Genomic DNA, 20,867 nt, shown 5'->3' on the forward strand with positions numbered 1-20,867 from the left:
CTTGTCTGAGTTGTCTCATTAGTTGAAAGCAAGCCGTGATAGCAGTTGGAATTGGAGGAACAGGGTAGTTGGGGAGGGCTGGAGTGATAGTACAGCCGGCAGGACACTGCTTTGCATGCGGCCAACCAGGGTTTGAGTACCTGAGACCCCATATCGTCCCCCAGGTCCGCCAGGAGTAAGCCCTGACTGCAGCCGGGTGTGGCCCACAAACAAACAAACAAAAAACCAGTATTTGGGACGAGAATCCTTCCAGTCTAGGAAGCTGTGATTTCTGGTAGAGGAGTCGAGACTGCCCTTCCCAGATGCCAGTGCCAGTTCCTAGTGAAGATGCACAAAGGACTTGGTGTTTCAGAACAGCGCCACCTGCTGTGTAGGCCCCCGAGAGACATGAGGGGCTTAGAGCAGAGGCCCCGGGGTCAGGATGATACCCCCCTCCCGCTCTCTGCCCCCCCCCCCCCCGCCCGCCCAGAGGACATGGCCCAGTGTCGCACATGGCGACTGTCAGCAGACCTGATGCCACAGTGGGTCTAGATCTAACCCTGCTTCCTCGGCATAGTACTTAACCTGGCGGGGGGGGGGAGCTGGGGGGATCGTACAGCTGGTCATGTGATGGCCTCGCTCCTGACTGACCTGGTGGTCCCCTAAGCACCACCACCAGTAATCCCTGAGCTGGGTGTAGCCCCCCCCCCCCACCGGGGAAAAAAGAAACGTCAAAATACGTAGCACATATATTCTGCCTGGATTCAAGGGCAGCTTTAGTTGATTTCCAGTCTGGGAGGGTCATTCGCAGGCTGAGCTCATGAGCCCACCTACCCTTTCATGTCCCCCACCCCTTCCTAAGAACCAGACCTCAGTTCACTTTTTGAGTATCTTGCCAGTTTCTTAAGCTCTGGTTATGTGTGTTCTGTCCCTTTAACATATATTCTATTAAGATAAACCCCTACCTACCCTGTTCCAGGCTCCAGTGCTGCGGGCCTGCAGAATCTCATCTGCAACTTTGTATTCCCCAAGCTGCAGGGTGAAATGCATGTGAAATTTACCAGTGTGGTAAAATGCTATCTCATTTCAGTAGTTTGCAGTTCCTTTGAGGTGTTTAATAGAGTGTGGTCTGAGAAAGGGCCTTGGATACGAAGCTCCCCCTCCTCCGCCCACCCCCCACCCCCGTTGCTGGCAGCTACTGAGTTGTGACATTAGGGAAAAGCCCCGAGGGTAGAAGCCCCAGGAAAGAGACTTCAGGGTCATGGGGAAGGACTTTGTCATGGTGAGAGCTGGAACAGTGGGGCCAGTTGGGGGATCCTGGAGGAATTCAAGCATTGCCTGGACAGCTCCTCTCTGGGATAAGACCAGGTGCCATGCAGTGGGGGTTGGGCCGTCCTGCGTGAGATCTTGGCATGTGGAGGAAGACCCCAGGCTTCAGGGAGGGAGGCTCAGACCTGTGGGTCTTTCCCCCACCCTCACCCCAGCATCCTAACAGGACACTGATGGGCAGGATGTGAAGCCGAGAGGGGGAGGGGGGCTGCCTCAGGTCCCAGATGTGTGGGAGTGGAGATTGGAGGTTACCACTGGGAGAAGCCTTAATGTATGTCAGGGAGGAGCCAGCTCAGGGAAGAGCCGCGACTCCCTCCGGGCCTTGCTGCAGCTGTCAGCCAGGCCTCCCAGCCAACGGCCCTGGGGACTGTGGCGCCAGAGGCACCTGCACCTGGACAGGGGAAGGGTAGCTGGTCTTCTCCTCCCCAGCAGCCGCTGCGATCAGCTGGCTCGGCTGCGTGAGGGGCAGTGCAGGACTCACTGGCTCAGTGGAGGAAACCAGAGCTGCTCCCCTGACCAGCTCTTCATTCTGGTCCTTGGTCGTACCTCACTCTGCCTCCAGCAAACCAGGCGAACGCTCGACTTGGAGCAGCCTCAGGCCTAGACAAGAGGCGGACATCGCCCTGAAATCCTGCAGACTGCAGACGGGTCTGCAGAGCAGCTGACCCATGCATGGCGCAGTCCCGCCCCAGCTAAGGTCTGCCGCCCGCTGCACGGTCACCAGCAGAAACAGTTGGGCCTGACTGCAGAGGTTTTGTGAGGTAATGATTTCGCCATTGCTGGAAGCATTCAAGTGGAGTCTGACTGTCTGCGTGAGACAATGCCAGGGCTGATCTATGCATCAGATCGAGAATGGGCCAAGATAGCCTTACCTCCTCTTTCAGCACTTTCTTTTTTTTTGTTCGTTTGTTTTTGTTTCCAGGCCGCACCTGGCCTGGGAGTGAAGGGCTACTCCCTGCTCTGTGCTCAGGTATCACTCATGCCCTTGACCCATTGAACAATCTCTCTGGCCCCAACTCTTATTGTTTGTTTTGGGGGCACTCTCGGGAGTACTTGTGTGGGGGGAGGTTATTCCTGGCAGAGGACCACAGGGTTACTCCCAGCAGTGCTCAGGGGACCAAATAGTTCTGGAGATTCTGGAAGGAGGAAGACCCAAGAGACATGACGGGCTTTGAGCTGAGCCCCAGGGCTCAGGATGACACCCACACCAAAGCTGGGCTCCCGAGCCAAGAGGACACAGGGCCCAGGATGTTGAAAGGACTGTCACACAGGGCAGTTGGCAACAGACCTGACGCCCTTTGAACCATCGCCCTGACCCGCCTTTTAACTTTTTTTATTTTTATTTTTAATTATACCCTGTGGTGCTCAGGGGCTCGTCCAGGTTCTACTTAGGAGTGATCCATTGGCAATGCTTGGGAAATGGTTTAGAGTAGTAGACATTTTTCTTTCATTCTTTTCTGTTTTGTTTTTCATTTGGGGCAACATACCCAGTGGTGCTCAGGGCTTACTCCTGGCTCTGCTTTCAGGGGTCACTCCTAGTGGTCTCGAGGGGCCATACGGGGTGCCAGGGATAGAACCCGGATCAGCTGCGTGCGAGGCAAGTGCTTTCCCTGCTATACTGCCCCACCTTTTAATCTTTATGGTAGCTTCTGTGAACTTCTAGAGAGGATGAAGGATTGGGGTAGAGGCACACTCATCTGAGCAAAAAGAGCATTGGTTCGAAAACTGATTGTCATTTGAGTGGGGCAGTTTCTCCCTGGTAGTGTCTCCGTGGACGTTGCTTGATTTGCACTGCGAAGATTTGCAGTGGAGGTGGATTTTTCATCTAGGGATGGCTGTGATTCCCCAGCCCACCACCTGGGGGCACCCGTTGAAAGGCTTTGAGACCTGGGCATTCTCAGAGGCTCCCACGGGGAAGCCAGAGGGCTGGAGGGGGATAATGCCCGTTTCTATCCCCCTGTGTTACTTAAGCCCCTTTCTCGGGCTTCTCCCATGCTACTAAACTAAGCACCATCCCCAGGCTGGCCACCTGCCTTCTCCACCCCAGCCCCCAGCTGTGGGAAAGCCAGTGTTTTCTCCATGGGTCTGGGCTTCGGGCCCAGGCCCTGTCAGCATGCACAAAGCTGACTAATGTTTTAAGTAAATGCCTAAGAGGCCTGCCAGAGTGTGCCAGCCCCCCACCAAGTGGAGCCTGTCTGCCTCCCCGTGCAGGGAGGAGGAGGTCTCAGGACGGGGCTTTCCCAGAAGCCTGAGGGGAGCAAGAAAGCCGCTGCCCGGGGCCTGGAGGCCTTGGCTGCAGCCCACCATCAACAAGACCAGGAGCCTGCCCTGGGCAGCATCTATTCTCCGCACGCGGTGCTGAGCAGACACTGAATCCTGTGGCACTGGCACATAACGACGCAAAAAAAAAAAACAGAACTCTGCCCAGAAGGAGCGGTTATGGGGGCATCACTTTGGGTGCAGTAGAGATGGCAAATCCTGGGTGAGAGAGACAGGACAGGGGACAAGACACTTGCTTTCCATGTAGCCGACCTGGGTTCATTCGCAAGCACCACATAGGGTCCCTGGAACCCTGCCAGGAGTGGTCGCTGAGCCCAGAGCCGGGAGCAAGCCATGAGCCAGGTAGCACTGTAGCACTGTCGTCCCGTTGTTGATCGATTTGCTCGAGCAGGCACCAGTAACCTCTCCATTGTGAGACTTGTTGTTACTGTTCTTGGCATACTTTGGAAACAAAAAAAAATAAATAGGGCTGGAGTGATAGCACAGCGGGTAGGGCATTTGCCTTGCACGCGGCCGACCCGGGTTCTAATCCCAGCATCCCATATGGTCCCTGAGCACCGCCAGGAGTGATTCCTGAGTGAAGAGCCAGGAGTAACCCCTGTGCATCGCCAGTGTGACCCAAAAAATATAATAATAATAATAATAAATAAATAAATAAATAAATAACTCCCAAGTGTCATGCTGAGGTACTGTCTTGTGGTTGTACCTGGAAGAGGGCTCTTGTGCCTTACTGAGAAAATACACATGTTTGGGGCTGGAGCGATAGCACAGCAGGTAGGGCGTTTGCCTTGCACGCAGCCGACCCGGGTTTGAATCCCAGCATCCCATATGGTCCCCTGAGCACTGCCAGGGGTGGTTCCTGAGTGCAGAGCCAGGAGTAACTTCTGTGCATCGCCAGGTGTGACCCAAAAAGCAAAAAAAAAAAAAGGAAAAAGAAAATACACATGTTCAGAGGAACTAGGTTCAGACACAATACACAATATTGGTGGCTATGAGTCCAGTGGCAACAGGTCAACAAATATGAAATGATTGCTTGACAAAAATGTTACATGAAGAGAGGGTTGCAGGAACTGAACCTGTATTCTAGAAGTGATTGCTCAGTAATTGCTAATCTGGTTTGGCAGGGACTTTATAGAATAAAACTATTGCAAGTTGTTAGAATCAACTTTACTATGCTCTATGCTTTACAGCTAAGAAAATTAAGGACCAGGGAGACTAAATATTTTCCTCCAAGGTCACCCATCCAGTTGGCAGCAGAGTAAAGACTATAAATAACGTGCTTTGTTTCCAAATCCTGTGATCATTTTACTGTCTCATGCTCCCTGCCTCCAATCACACACACTTAAGAGCTGCCATTCCTAAGGTGTTCCTTTCGGTATTACCTGTGGCACCGTAGCACTGTCGTCTGGCCCAAATATAAGATGGCAAATCCTGACTTTCTGAGACCAAAAGGCTGTTCAGGTTTTGTTATGGGATTGTGACCTGGCTGGAATGGGAAAAGCCAAACGCTCACTCACAGAGTCTTAGAAGTAGGATTTATTTCATTCGGGGACCAGATGGAGGTCATGCTGTTTTTTTGTCCAGGCCCAGAACAAAGGGAAGAGCTCAGTTTTAAAGAATATCTGAGGGGGTGGGGATGGGGCATTTGCAGGCAGCGAGGAGGGGAGAGTACAGACAGAAATTCCAGTACAGACAGAAATTCCGTAGCAGTTACTTAGCAGAGTGAGCACCATTTCAAGGACACTCTGTGTCCATTCAGTGGTCATAAGGCAGAGGTTATCTCGAGGTCAGGCCGCCCACCCCATTGTAGCAGTTTGTTTCTGACAGACTCATTTCTCTGGCTGCTAGGCTGTTCATGATGGAGGCAGGGGGACAGGGCCTCGTTCCCTCATCCTTGGGGGAGCAGAGGTCTATTTTCCTCATCAGTATCACACTCGAAAAGGAGAAAGAGGAGCTGGAGCGATAGTGCAGTGGGTAAGGTGTTTGCCTTGCATGCAGCCAACCAGGGTTCAGTCCCCGGCAGCCTATATGGTCCCTGGAGCACCGCCATCTCTGAGTGCAGAACCAGAAGTGACTCTTGAGCAATATCTGGTGTGGCCCAAAACCCCTCCCAACAAAGAAAAAAAAAGGGACAAAGAGGTCTAGTTGGTAGAGCTAAAACCAACACACTAACCAGTACAGCTATGGGGGTGGGGGTGGGGGGTGGATATCGAAAAAGCCCCAAACCTAAGAAGCAGATCTCTCTGTCCTGACCTCATCCTACTAGTCTGAGACAGAAGGTAAAGGAGGAGAGAGCTTTCTGGGGGCACAGCAGATGGATTCCAGGCTGGGAAGCTGGCAACCAGTCATGCAGGATACGGATTAGGCCTGCGGGCCTCCGGTTGACCGCCACGCTCCAGGAAGGTTGCAAAGGCCTGGCACATGCGGCGCGGCCCGTGTGAGTTGAGGACTGGAGTCGTCCTTCAGATACAGCAAGGAGAGAAGCTTCTGAGCCAAGTCTACAGTGAGAAGAGAGAACCGGGGCAGAGGCCAGCCCTGATGGGCCCAGCACAGGCAAGCGCGTCTCTCTGGAGCCTGCGTCTCGGCTGCCTGGGCCAAGAAAAGGAGACGCCCAGGAAGCTGGTGCCCCTCCCGTGTTTTTTTTTTTTTTCACCCACACCCACAGTTCTTTATTTGAGGGGCTACTCCAGGCTCAGTGCTTGGGAATCAGCTCTCAGGGGTGCTCAGGAGGCTGCTCTCTGCTGGGAATTGAACTCAGAGCTTCTGTATGCAAAGCAGGCGGGCGCCAGCCCTTTGAATCATCTCTCCCGTCGTCTCCTGACTTTTGAACAGGCGCCCCAGGGCCAGAAGAGAGGGAGGCAGAACCAGCCTTCAAGAGATTTGAGGGTTTAAGCTCAAGAGAAAGCAAAATTGCTGAGTTTAAATTTACCAGGAAATTATTGGATTAAATGTCTGCATGGCAGAGACAGATTAAATTGAGTCAGAGGAAAACAAAGCTCCGTTTCTCAAATCTGAGTCAGTGAACGTGCAAATTTGTCCTCGCTTCAATTAGAAGGAAAGAGCTCAGACGAAGTGCTGGAAACCAGGGAGCTTGGGATGAGAGGGGCATGGCAAGAACCGAAAGAAGAAAGGAAAAGGGATGTTTCGGATCTTTGAGCTGGGCTTACAACTCAGAGCCTGCAGGCGCCCCTGGTTTGATCACCACCAAGCACCACACCACACGGCCCCCTAGAATTTCTGGGGGCGACCCCAGAATACCACCTTTACAAAGGCCCAGACATCTGAATAGGACTGGCCCTTGCACAAGGTCAGTGTGACTGGAGTGGACAGGGTAGAGCCGGAGAAGGCACTGGAAGTACCAGAGCAGGACCCAGAAGGGGAGCTGGACTGAGACTGAGGCAGTGCAGAGAGGGCAGAGGAGAAGGAGAAAATCCAGCCCAGTGATTGGCTCGGGGGGAGGAGGAAGGATTTTCATTTTTTATTTCTTCTTGCATGGTCAGGGACAAAAACCCAAGGTTTCATATATGCAAGACAAGTGCTTTACTGCTGAACTGCATTCCCTTTGAGCCTACTCTCTGGATTAAACAGTATAAATGATCGGGGCTGGAGCGATAGCACAGCGGGTAGGATATTTGCCTTGCAAGCGGCCGACCTGGGTTCGATTTCCAGCATCCCATATGGTCCCCTGAGCACTGCCAAGAGTAATTCCTGAGTGCAGAGCCAGGAGTAACCCCTGTGCAAAGCCGGGTGTGACCCAAAATGCAAAAGAAAAAAAAAACCCTAAAAACAAACAATATAAATGATCCTACTCTGTGCCAGGCACTGTCCCTGCCCTTTGCGGCCTATATGTCTGTGGGATGGGAGAGAAGGAACAGACAGATGTATAAACAACTTAAGATTACTCTAAATGAAGATAATTCCTGAAGAAAATTAAAATGGGCAGCTGGAAGGTAGTACAGGGGTTGTGGCATTTGTCTTGCATGCTGCCAACAATGGTTCAATCTTTAGCATTCCATATGGCATCTCAGCATTGCCAGGAGTAATCCCTAAGCACAGAGCCAAGAGTAAGCGCTCAGAACCAGCAGGGATGGCCCAAACTTCCCATTGCCACCACCTACTCCGCCACTCAAAAATCCGAATTTCCCAGAGGCCAGAGTGATAGTACAATGGATTCAATCCTTAGCATCCCATATGGTCCCTGAATACCATCAGTAGTAATTCCTGAGTGTAGAGCCAGGAGTAACCCCTGAGCATTGCCAGGTGACCCAAAAAGACAAAATAAAATAACAAATTTTCTGGTGGGACCAGAGAGTAGGCTCAAAGGGCTAGTACCCAGACTTCACATGCAGGGCCTCAGGGTTTGATCTCCAGCACCGTAGGGAACCACTTCTGAGAGACATGCATGCAGGGAGCAGGCCCTGAGCATCCCCAGGTCTGGCCCCCAAACCAAAATGAATCCCCCGGATATAATTGGCAGTTCCAGTCTCTATCCTTTATTTAAATGGGACTGTAAGTCATTCCTCTGGCCTACTGCCCTGATCATCAGTGCGACATTAATGGGATTTTAATGGACCAGTTCTGTATCTCTTTCACTACTGTCTTCCCAAGTGTCGCTGGGCTCAGGGAGTGCTCATTAATATTTGAGAAGTTCATGTCCTCATCGGCTTCTGCTTCCCTTGTTGCTCCTTGCAGGCCTCGTATCAAGTCATAGCCCACAGTTGGTCCGTCCACACATTGCATGGTGTATGACCACAGGTGAGCCATATTCCAAGGAGTAGGGATTATGATGGGATGAGTTCTCATCCTCCTCATCCTAAAACAGATTCTCATGCAAGGAAAGCCTAATACCCAGAACCTCAGAATGTATCATATTTGGAAATAGGGTCTTTATGGGGGTGAGTACGTTGAAATGAGGTCATGAGGGTGGGCTCAGTCTAATCACAATGGTATTATTATGAGAAGATGGAGCCAAGGGAGGAAGAAGGTGGCTCCCTCTGATCCAAGGAAAGAGACCTGGAACAGAGTGTCCCCTTGTGGTTATCAGAAGGAAAACAGCCTTGGGGCTGGAGTGATAGTACAGGGGTTTGGGTGCTTGCTTTGCACACTGCCAACCTGCGTTTGATCCCTGGCATCTCATATGGTCCCTGAGCACCACCAGGAGTAATTCCTGAGTGCAGAGCCAGGAGTAACCCCTGAGCACCACTAGGTGTGGCCCAAAAACAAAGAAAGAGGAGGAGAAAGAGGAGGAGGAAGAGGAGGAAGAGGAAGAAGAGGAGGAGGAGGAAGAGGAGGAGGAGGGGGGGAGGAGGAGGAAGAGGAAGAGAAAGAGGAGGAAGAGGAAGAGGAGGAGAAAGCAGCAGTCAGGCCTGTCAGTGTTCTAACCTCTGGTGCCTGAGCTCCAGAATTTAAAAAACCTCCTGGCTTCTGTTTTTTTTTTTCTTTTTGGGTCACACCCAGCGATGCTCAGGGGTTACTCCTGGCTTTGCACTCAGGAATTACTCCTGGCAGTGCTTGGGGGACCATATGGGATGCCAGGGATCGAACCCGGGTCGGCCGCGTGCAAGGCAAACGCCCTACCCGCTGTGCTATCGCTCCGGCCCCTCCTGGCTTCTGTTTAAGCCACACCACCAGCTTCAGTCAGAGACTGACCTAGGGAAATGACAGCAAAAAGACAAAGCCTGGAGTCAGAGAGATAGTACAGCCACTAAGGTACTTGCCTAGCACCTGGATGACCCGGGTTCAGTTTCTGGCACTGCATATGGCCCATCAACACCCCCAGGAATATCCCTGATCTCAGAGTCAGGAGTAAGTCCCGAGCTGGGTGTGGCCCCCCAACAAAAGACAAGGCCACTGTCCCCAAGGAGCTCATGTCTTAGGTGAGACATACAAACCTGTTTGAAAATGCCAGGATCAAAACAGTTTGGGCCAGGAGAAACAGGAGAGGGGGCTAACTCCGTAAGTGGCTAATCCCAGAGCCCCCTGAGCCCTACCAGGAGTGATCCATGAGCACAGAGCCAGGAGTAAGCCTGCTACAATGCCAAGTGTAGACCAACACAGCAACCCCCACCCCCCAAGCATGGTAGAAAGGGGACAGCCTCATTGCAGGTGACATTTAGGGAAGCAGTCACTGTGTGAGATGCTGGGGGTGGTTCCAGTGTCCTGCAGCGCACAGACCCTCAGAAGGGCACAGGAGAGGGTCCCAGGCAGCAGGAGGGCTTCGAGGGGAAGAGAAGGACTGTTAAAAGGCAAGCCAGCAGAGGCAGTCAAGGGCCAGCCAGTCACAGAAGGCCTTGAAGGCATGGCACTGATATTTTTCCTTGAGCATTGAACACAATTGGAAGACTATAATCATGGGTGCGCAATTACAGGATTTACGTTGCAGAAAACCCCACTCTGGTGCCTGGGTGGCGTCCCAGAGGGCAAGCAGGGAAACCCAGCAGGAAGCAGCTGCTGAGTCCGGGCAAGAGGTGGAAACACAGATGGACTCTGCGCTCCTCCACTCCCCCTCCCAGGACTCCCACTCCCCTCCACACGGCTGTCTGTGGCTGCCCACCTACTCCTGGAGGCTTGGCTGTCCCACCTTAATAAATCCTCTCAAGACCTCTCAATCTCTCTGTGGCCCAACCGAGAAGAAACAGTGGTAAGAGCAGAGGCCTAAGGGGACATGACATTTGTGGACACAGGAGCCTGGGGAGCAGCCACGTTTGGCCTGGATGGCCCAGAGCATTCTCTGACACGCGGTTCTGACTGGTCACTTGCAGGCTCCCGATGCCACTGCAGGCCCCCACTACAGTAGCATCATCTGTCATTTTCTTCTTCTTCTGTCTTTTCTTCCTTCCTCTTTCTTTCTTTTTTCTTTTTCTTTTTTGGGTCACACCTGGCATTGCACAGGGGTACTCCTGGCTCTGCACTCAGGAATTACTCCTGGCAGTGACCATATGGGATGCCGGGAATCGAACTTGGGTCGGCTGCATGCAAGGCAAATGCCCTATCTGCTGTGCTATCACTCCAGCCTCTCGTTTTTATATTTTTTGGGCCACACCCAGTTGTGCTCAGGGCTTACTCCTGGTTCTGTGTGCAGGGATCACTCCTGGTAGTGCTCAGGGGACCATATGAGATGCCAGAGATTGAACCTGGGTTGGGCTGTATATAAAGCAAGCAGCTTACCCTCTGCTGTACTATGGCTCTGGGCCACGCAGTTGTTTTCTTTTTTCCTTTTCTTCAAGCAGTGGTTTCCTAAGTGGAGTCTGTGAGCTCTCTTAAGGCCTGAGTCATGTTCTCTCAAAATTTCTTTTGTTGAAGGGAGAGATCAATCCAATAGTGCTGGTTTCCTTGTTATAACCCAGAAAGAGAGAACAGAGGTTAAGGCAGCCAACCCCCTCTCCTCATGATTCCTCAGCCCTGCCAGGAGAGAGCCCTGGGCACTGTTATGGCCAAGACACCGTGTAAACGGGCTCGAGCGATAGTACAGTAGGCAGGGCGTTTGCCTTGCACGCAGCTGACCCAAGTTCAATCCCTGGCATCTCATATGGTCTCCCAAGCACTGCCAGGAGTAATTCCTGAGTTCAGAGCTAGGAGTAAGCCCTGTGCATCGCCGGATGTGACCCAAAAAAGCAAAAAAAAAAAAAAAACCAAAAAACACATTGTGTAAAGGACCCTGGGAGGTATAGTACTTTATCTACATCTTGAAGAGAAATATGATGGATTGGATTGGGCCAGAGCGATATATATAGTGGGGAGGTCTTGCCTTGCATGCAGCCGACTCCGGTTCGATCCCGGGCACCCCATATGGTCCACTGCGCCCTGCCAGGAGTGATCCCTGAGCACAGAGCCAGGAGTAACCCCTGAGCATCTCCGGGTATGGCCCCAAAACAAAAGTAAAAGATAGGGGCTGGAGCAATAGCACAGTGGGTGGGCAAGGCAGACGCCCACCCGGGTTCGATTCCCAGCATGGTCCTCTGGGCACCGTCAGGAGTTATTCCTGAGTGCAGAGCCAGGAGTTAACCCCTGTGTATCGCTGCCGGGTGTGACCTAAAAAGAAAAAAAAAAGTAAAAGATATATGCGAGTTCAGGAAGGTTCCTGAAAATCGGGGAAGTTGGTCAGGTTTTGAGAGAAAAACGGGGAGTCACGGACACTGCACTTGACAGGCAGAGGCGCACTCCGGGCGCGCTGAAGCCGGAAGACACGCCCACCCGGTCCCGGTTCCCCACCCAGCATCCCAGCGCCGCTCCCGGCGTCTCCATGGCAACAGCGTCCGCACATGCGCCTGGCGCGGGGAAGCGGGACGCAGGCCGGGCGGAAGCGAGCCGGACGGGCCGAGCGGCGGGAAGGCGAGGCGGGCTTTTAAAGGGACGGTCTCCGGCTCCTCGCTGGGGAGACCCGGCTGTCGGGCTCGAGGAGGTAGAGGGGAAGCGGGGCTGCGTTACTGCCCTTTCCCAGACGCACAGACAGGGCGACCTGGGAGAGAGAAGGGCTGTGGCGATGCCTTCCGGGGCATTGGTAGAATGACTGCCCCGGTAGAACGAGAAGTATGCGGTTGGGGCTACTATGAAATCGAACCATCCGGATAAGAAGAAAGAGAGAGAACGAGATGGGGTGGTAATCCCCGGGATCCAAATAATTCTGATCGGTTTATAAAAAGGAGAGAGTATTTGGGCTGTACCCCGTTCCCCCCAGCCCCCCGGAGGGAGCTGGACTGCGTGGGTTGAGTCTCCGGGGACGTTAAGAGGGATCCCAGGTCCAACCTGGGAGAGTCACCCTCTGTTCGTTCTCTCTTCTCCCTAGCCCGTCTCGGTGCCCAGCCATGGCCAGACCACCCGTTCCAGGCTCCGTCGTTGTCCCAGACTGGCACGAGAGCGCCGAAGGCAAGGAATACTTGGCGTGCATCCTGCGAAAGAACCGGCGGCGGGTGTTTGGTGAGTGCAGCCCCTTTCCCCAGCCCAAACTTAAACCTGAGTCCTGAGACTCCCAGGGTAGAACTGTCACCACTCATCCTGGGGCCAAACAGATGAGGAGGTGGGAGGAATGAGGGTCCACTTCACTCCACTCCTCTGCCTGGGAGTCCTCTGGAAACTCTATCCTTGACGCCCCCACCCCCAAATGGCCTTAGAGCTAATTCCATCATCAGAGCCAGGGACATGGAAACACCCAAAACCATGCCAGGAACCACTGTCAGCTGAGATGTCGCTGACTGTGCCTTTGTCCTTGACATGCTCTTTGCTGAGCACTTCGCACAATTAATATCTTTAACCCAAATGCACACCTTTGACCTAACCGCATACTTTCAGCCTGGTCACACACTCTTTTTGGTTTGGTACTATTGAATTGGAGCCTGGCAAGCTCTCTGTGGCGTATTCGATATGCCAAATACAGTAACAATGATGGGTCTCATTCCCCTTACCCTGAAAGAGCCTCCACTGGGAAGAACGAGTAAGGAGAGGCTGCTAAAAATCTCAGAACTAGGACGAATGGAGATGTTACTGGCACCCGCTTGAGCAAATCGGTGATCAATGGGATGACAGTGATACAGTGATTTGTTTTGGAGCAATACCTGGTGGTGCTCAGGGGTTACTCCTGGCTCTGCATAAAAGGATCACTCCTGGCGGGCTCCAGGCACCGTATGGGACACCCGTGATCGAAGCCAGGTCGGCCTCGTGCAAGGCAAGCGGTTTACCTGTTTACTATTGCTCTGGCCCCTGATAGCAAACTTCTGACCTAACTGTATACCTTCAGCCTGGCACACACCTTCCAGACTCATCTACCCCCCTCTCTGGTAAGGAGAAGTGAGCCTCTTCCATATCCTCTCTCTTCAACATAAGACACACTTCTGTTCCTCCCAATAAAACCAACTCCCCTCAGCAGGGCCAGCTGGGGCCTGGGCAGACAGATCTGGTCAGACTGAAAGAGCCCAACTCTAGAAGGAGAAACAAATGCACAGGTTTCGGGCCAGAAAAGGAGAACTTGCAGGTGCTAAGCATATAGATATACCATCATTTATACTGTTCTTGTATGTGTTGTAAATTTATAATATTCTTAAAGATTTGGGGACTAGAGGGGGTGCATGCCTTAAGAACCCAATTTGATAACAGGCTCCATCGGGTACAGACTCGGAGACCCCCAAGAGCCACACAGTATGGTCCCTGTGGGCCCCAGCACTACTTAGGAGGGGTCCTTCTAAAAAAATTATTTTGACACGTGAGCTTTAGAGTTTTATTTGTAGTACTTGGGAATAATAATTTGTGGAGGGAGGGGCACACAAGAGTGTCAGGGAGTACTCTTGACTCTGTATTCAAGGATCACTCCTCGTGGGGCTGGGGCTGGGGAAACAATGGGGTGTTGGGGGTTGAGCCAGGATTGCTGTGGTCACATGCTAGGCAAGCATTTCAATGTTTGGGGTTTTGGGTTTTTTTTTTTTCTTTTTTTGCTTTTTGGGTCACACATGGTGATGCACAAAGGTTACTCCTGGCTCTGCAGTCAGGAATTAACCCAGGCAGTGCTCAGGGGACCATATGGGATGCTGGGAATCGAACCCGGGTCGGCCGTGTGCAAGGCAAACGCCCTACCCACTGTGCTATTGCTCCAGTCCTGGTTTTTAGGTTTTTTTTTTTTTAATGGTTTTTGGGCCAGTGCTCAGGGATTACTTCTGATTCTGTGCTCAGGAGTCACTCCTGGTGGGGCTCAGGGGACCATATGGGATTCCAATGAAACCCGGGTCACCACGTGCCAGGCAAGTGCCCTACCCTCTCTACTATCTCTTTGCCTGGACTTCAGTGTTTGTATTCTCTTCAACCCCTTGAGAATACTTCTGTTAATATTTTTTTCTATTAAGGAAAGAGTTATGGAAAACCTTGCCTTTACATGTGGGAAAACTAAGGTGTGTAAAATAGCAATAACCTCTCAGGGACCAGAAAGAGAGTACAGAAGCTAAAGTGCTTGCCTCAGTCCTGAGCAGAGCCAGAAATAGCCCCTAAGCACTGTAGGGTGTGGCCTGAGACACACACACACACACACACACACACACACACACACACACACACACACACACACACACACACACACACTCCAATCTCATATTGACTAGGAATATGTGAGGCCCTGGGTTTGTTCCCAATGCTGGGTGTGTCCCCAGCAACAATTAAAAATAAGAAATAAGTTAAGAATTAAACAAAACTCCCTGTCAAAAAAGAAAAAAGGGCTGTAGTGATAGTGCTGGAGCAATAGCACAGCAGGTAGGGCGTTTGCCTTGCATGCGGCCGACCCAGGTTTGATTCCACCATCCCTCTCAGAGAGCCCAGCAAGCTACCAAGAGTATCCCGCCCACACGGCAGAACCTGGCAAGCTACCCATGGTGTATTCGATATGCCAAAAACAGTAATAACAAGTCTCACAATGGAGACGTTACTGGTGCCCACGTGAGCAAATCGATGAACAGTGATACAGTGATACAGTGATAGTATAGTGTTTAAGGAGCATGTTTGCCAATGTTGAGCCCACTTCCATCCCAGCACCTCACGGACCCACAAGCAGTGCCAGGAGTGATCCCCAAACCCAACCAGGTAAGGCTCAAAACCAAATAAAAGCAAACAAAAAAAACCCAAGTAAATAATAATAATCAATTATTTAATGAACCAGAGAAGTGGTTCATTTGTCCCAGATCACAGAGCAGTGCTTCAGCAGGAGATCCTGCTTGTCCCAGGCCTTTGCACTGAATGTCAGGCGCCATAGCTGGTCAGCTCTGAATAGCCCTTAGTGGAAAAGCTGCCCACTCAGGCCTAAGGGTCAGTATAGGTGTCCCCCAAACTACCTGATTTCCTCCTTGTCTCAGGGCTGCTCGAGCGGCCAGTGCTGCCCCCATCTGTGGCTGTTGACATGGCCAGCTACAAGATCTTTGTGTCCGGAAAGAGCGGTGTGGGCAAGACAGCACTGGTGGCCAAGCTGGCTGGCCTGGAGGTGCCCGTGGTGCATCATGAAACCACTGGTAAGTGGATCCCAACCTTTTGCCCATCTTTGAAGGCCTTCCCAGGGGTGGGGAAAAGATTTTGGCTGTGCTCCCTGCAGATGGGCAGTTTTAAGCAGCTCCGCTGTTTACTTTGCACCTTAGAAAGTCGCTTCACCGCTCTGCATCCCCCTTAGCTCCTCTGTTCACCAGGAGTGATAGTACCAAACTGTTAGGTCGGTGTTAGGGACAGTGGTGGTAATGTGCCTGAGCTGGTACAAAGTCCATGCTCAGGAAACACTGAATCTTCTGTTCTTTGACGGGGCACAGGGCACGTGGCTTGAGTTTTGCTCCTGATGATGCAAAGGAACCTGTGATGCAGGGGATAGAGCCCAGGTCGCCAGCATGCAAAGTGTAGGCCTTTCAGCTATCTCCCTGGCCCTAATCTTCCTGGATGCAGGGAATACTGTATCTTGGACCTCTAGTGCCCTCAGTACATCCAGGTGGGACTGCTTTGCCAGGTCCAGGTCTGGGCTGTATTTCCCTTGTATTTCCCTGTATTTCCCTTGTATTTCCCTATATTTCCCTGGGACATCCCAGTTAGGCGTGGTGGCCCATCCCGTGGAACATTCTCCCAGCTCAACCACTGTGCCTCCCCCAGCCCACTGGCCACTTGGCAGGGCATGCCGCTCTCCTCCCTGACCCCCTCTTCTCCTCTCTTCCTCCCCAGGTATCCAGACCACTGTGGTATTCTGGCCCGCCAAGCTGAAGGCCAGCGACCGTGTCCTCATGTTCCGCTTTGAATTCTGGGACTGTGGAGAGTCAGCACTCAAAAAGTTTGATCACATGCTCCCCGTGAGTGGGCCCGAGGCTTGGGCTGGTGTCTGAGCAGTAGGGGCTGGAGTGGGTCCCCAAGGCACTGTGGCCACTGCATTTGCAGTGGGGATTGCCCAAGCTCTGCCCTGGGACTAGCCACACCCTCCCTAGTCCTCAGTTTCCAGGAAGGAGGAGACAGGTGCTGAGACCCAGGTTCTCGCCCTGTTGGTTAGGGCCTCACAGCTGCTCTCCATCCCCAGGCCTGCAAGGAGAACGCCGACGCCTTCCTCTTCCTCTTCTCCTTCACCGACCGTGCCTCTTTCGAAGACCTGCCTGGACAGCTGGCCCGGGTGGCAGGCGAGGCCCCTGCTGTGGTCAGGATGGTCATCGGCTCTAAGTATCCTTAGGGTGACCTCAGAGACACAGAGGTCACACTTGCAGAGCACTGAGTGGGGAGGTCAGAGACACTGCCTGTGGCATGCTAGGGGTTCCAGCCGCCTCGTGGGAATGACCAAGGCTGCAGCAGGGACCCCAGAGCCGGGGGCGCGGGCACTGTTGGGAGGAGAAAGGCTGGTTCTTTTCTATTTTTGAGGGGAGTACTGTGGACTTAGTCCCGTGTCTGTGTTTGGGGATCACTCCTGGCAGGGCCCCGGGGACCCTATGTGGCACTAAGGGTGGAACCCGGGTTGGCTGAGTGCGAGGCTGCAAGGCAAGCGCCTTCACAGCTGTGCCGTCTCTCAGGCCCAGAGGTTGGCGTGAGGGACGCTGAGCAGCGGTGCTCCACAGGCTCCTTGACCCTCCCCCAGATTTGACCAGTACATGCACACAGACGTGCCAGAGCGGGACCTCACCGCCTTCCGCCAGGCCTGGGACCTGCCCCTCCTGCGGGTGAAGAGCGTGCCAGGGCGGCGGCTGGCCGACGGGCACACCCTGGATGGGCGGGCCGGGCTGGCCGATGCTGCCCATGTGCTCAACGGCCTCGCGGAGCAGCTGTGGCATCAGGACCAGGTGGCAGCCGGCCTGCTCCCCAGCCCCCCAGAGAACACACCTGGCTGAGGGCTGGTGCTCTCATGAACGGGCACCTGTGATCCCCACTCCTGCCCCTGACGCAGAGCGCAGGCGTCAGGGCCAAAGGCTGAGGTAGGAGCAGTGACTTCACCCGGAGGCCTGGCCAAGGAGGGTGGCAGGATGGAAAGGCCCCACCCCCGTGCCACATTCCTGCCAGAAGTCAGGGGTGTGAGGTAGGGACTCAGGTTCTGCAGCAGAGAACTGAGGACATCTAAGCACCTTCTGGACTTTTCCCTTCGCCCTTCATGGACCAGATTTCTGGAAGTTGAAAATCTTTATGGGCAGGGCCCCAGGTCCCAAATGTGTCCCCAGCTCCCTTCTGCAACTCCATGGGACAACCCAGGGAGAAGGGAGTGCCTCTTCTGGGCCTTCAGTCTCATGTGATGTTCTCCAGGAGCCTGTGTATTGTTTAAGATCACATATCTGCTGTTCCAAATAAATCCTGAATTCTCCGTGGCTAACCTCCAAGGGCTGGTGTGTGTGTGTGTGTGTGTGTGTGTGTGTGTGTGTGTGTGTGTGTGTTTATTTATTTATTTATTCTTTTTGGGTCACACCCAGCGATGCTCAGGGGTTACTCCTGTACTCCTGGTCTGTGCTCAGGAATTACTCCTGGCGGTGCTTGGGGGACCATATGGGATGCCGGGGATTGAACCTGGGTGGGCTGTGTGCAAGGCAAATGCCCTTCCCGCTGGACTATCGCTCCAGCCCCTGTGTGTGTTTTCTTTATGTCTCAGCCCAGGTGAAGGGGAAGTGGGTGGAGAAACTATGATTTGCTCCAAGAACTCATTCAGAGACTCAGGCTGGAGACCAGGGACTTTTCCACATTGTATTGGCCAGCACTTAGTCACGTGGTCACAGGTTGCTGTGGGGGAGGCTGGGAAATGGAGTCCACCTACGTATTCCGCAGGAGGGAGCCCCTTGTTCTACTGTGTCTTGCTTGGAGCTGTCGGGCCAGGCTCGGGAAGGGGCCCCGCGTCCTTGGGGAGTTGGACAGCAGCACTGGGCAGGCCAGGAAGTGGGGCTCCGAGTTGGGAAAGCGAAGCTGCTTCTTGAGTCTCCGTCCTGCCCCATCAGTCAGAGACACCAGTGAGTTCGGCTCCAGCAGCCAGAGTTGGGTGCTGACAGCATGGCCTCTTATACTTTATTTTACTTCCTCTGCCCTCCTGGCTCCGGAGGAGGAGGCGTAGGATGAGGCTGCATCTGAGTCTGACCCAGGTGGGAGGGCTCAGAAAGCCCCAGTCCAGTAACCCCCTGAAGCCAGCCATTCCCTGAGACCCCTATTCATTAGCTGCACCTACAGCTCTTTTTTTTGGTTTTTGGTTTGGGGCCACACCTGGCGGTTCTCAGGGCTTACTTCTGACTCTGCACTCAGGCAACTACTCCTGGAGAGGTTCGGGGAACATATGGGTTGCTGGGGATCAAATCTGGGTTGGCGTGGGTAATGAATGCAAGCACCCTACCCGCTATACTGTGGCTCTGGCGCCAGCACCAGCAGCCCTTACCCCCACCCTCCCAGGCACAGGCCTGGAGTCCCACACACCAGCATGTGCCCCCGGATTATTGCACCCCTCCCTCGTGGCACCCGCTGGAGTTCTTGCACATGACCCCGGCTCAACACAACATCCTTCTGTCCTGACTATGCTGAATTTAGCCTCGGTCCCCTTCAAACCTTCCAGGGTCCAAAGAACTGATTCAGAATCTTCAAACCTCAACTGAGGTTCCTGTCTGAGAGCTGAGACTATCCTATACCCCAGAGAAAGAATGTCCCGGGGCAGGGCCCCCCCAGGCCCAGCCCATGGGGCCCACAGCCTTCATGTTTTTTTCTGTCTAGGATTATTCCTGTTTGCGCTCAGGAGTGTCCCATGTCAGTGCTTAGGGGACCCTGCGTGGTACTGGGGATTCAGACGAGGCTTGCTTGCAAGCACAGCTGCAAGTGAGGCGAATGCCTTATGTCCTGTACTCTCTCTGGATCCAGCTCTGTGTTCAGACAGCTGGCATCCACCTAGTCCCTTGGTTATTAGGCCCAATAGACCTTTTATTTTTTTTCTTTTGGGGTTACACCCAGTGATGCTCAGGCTTATTCCTGGTTCATGCACTCAGGAATTACTCCTAGTGGTGGTCGGGGCACCATATGGGATGCTGGGAATTGAACCTGGGTTGGCCACATGCAAGGCAAGCACCCTAACCTCTCTATACTATCGCTCCAGCCCCAAAGTATTCTTTGTTTCTTTTTTTTTTTTCCCTTTTGGGTCACACCCGGCGATGCTCCTGGCTCTGCATACAGGAATTACTCCTGGCAGTGCTCGGGGGACCATATGGGATGCTGGGGATCAAACCTGGGTGGGCCTCATGCAAGGCAAATGCCCTACCCGCTGTGCTATCACTCCAGCCCAAGGCCCAATAGACGTATCCCACCAAAGCAGAGAAAAAATAGGGGGATCTGGCGGGAGTGACCCTGAGCCTGGTGGGGAACTACCAGTTGCCCATGTCTCAATCAGTTGTCTCTGTTTGGGCATAAGCCTCCCCGCAAAAGGAAACTTCTGGAGCCACAAGGTTGCTCTGAAGAAAGAATCCTCTCCGGGGCCAGCTGGCTGGCTTCCCCCTATACCCAGTCAGACATGAGCAGGTCCTGCTGCCACCTCCCTGGGTAACAAGAACACTTGGGGCAGATGATGGGGCTGGGACCAAGTGTCCTGCACCCCAGGTTTTCTTCCCTAGCTCCTGCTAGGGAAGCCCCAGGGATACTGTGTAGGAGACCCCCTAGAAGTTGAACTAGAGCCATAATTCTACTAGCGGGGCTTGCATATGGTGAGCAAGGGACAAAACTGGACAGAGCCCTGAGAGTGCCCACACTCAGTCAGCTTCCTGTCTCCCACCGGAGCAGTCCCCAGGACCCTACACTTGTAGGTGCCCCATACTGGATCCAAAGCTCTTTGGTTGCCATCTTGATGTGTGCAAAGGACGGTCAGTCACTTTGCACTGGACGCCACCAACGTGAGTACAGCACCCCCAGTGGAGGAGAATCTGGGCTCCAGGTAAAACTTTGGAGGGCCTTGGAGACAGAGGCCATTCCTGGGTGGACAGAAGATCTGGAAGTTGCCTTTTCATTTGGATGACTGGGCTCTGGGAAGAGGGATTCATCTTCTGGGGCGAGGGCTGGGGGTCTGGGTAATGTGCTGCTACCTAGGGGCTGGTTTCCGTACCTCCTCCTGAGCCTAAACTCTCAGGAACCTCAGGCCCCTTCCCTACAGACACAGAATACTTAGACCGAATGTGTTCCCCTCCCCCAATGTCTATGTAAACCTCCTAGTCCCAGAGTGAGGTAATTGGGTCTTTGGGAGGCAAATAGGGCAGAGGTGTCATGACTGAGAGCCCCCAGAGATGGGGCTGGGGTGCATGTTTCTAGAGGGAGCCCCTAGTTCCATTCTCAGCATCATCAAGTGGTCCCCCCTTGGTGTG

At 53.3% G+C, this 20,867-nt stretch overlaps 1 protein-coding gene across 2 annotated transcripts; it reads left to right on the forward strand.

Annotated features, from left to right (window-relative positions):
- Positions 1-11,859: 11,859 nt before the first annotated feature.
- On the forward strand, positions 11,860-17,864 carry CPLANE2 (ciliogenesis and planar polarity effector complex subunit 2). 2 transcript variants are annotated; one of them, XM_004603368.2, is made up of 6 exons: positions 11,860-11,989; positions 12,374-12,504; positions 15,414-15,566; positions 16,255-16,379; positions 16,601-16,737; positions 17,147-17,864. In XM_004603368.2, exons 2-6 carry the CDS (start codon positions 12,393-12,395, stop codon positions 17,394-17,396), a joined length of 777 nt encoding a protein of 258 aa, XP_004603425.2. In that variant the 5' UTR covers positions 11,860-11,989; positions 12,374-12,392; the 3' UTR covers positions 17,397-17,864. The 2 variants fall into 2 exon arrangements, with proteins under 2 accessions (XP_004603425.2, XP_054995383.1); XM_055139408.1 differs by lacking the exon at positions 11,860-11,989 and adding an exon at positions 12,032-12,187.
- The last annotated feature ends 3,003 nt before the right edge of the window (positions 17,865-20,867 follow it).

Source organism: Sorex araneus, chromosome 5 (assembly GCF_027595985.1).
Source record: "Sorex araneus isolate mSorAra2 chromosome 5, mSorAra2.pri, whole genome shotgun sequence".
NCBI lineage: Eukaryota > Metazoa > Chordata > Mammalia > Eulipotyphla > Soricidae > Sorex > Sorex araneus.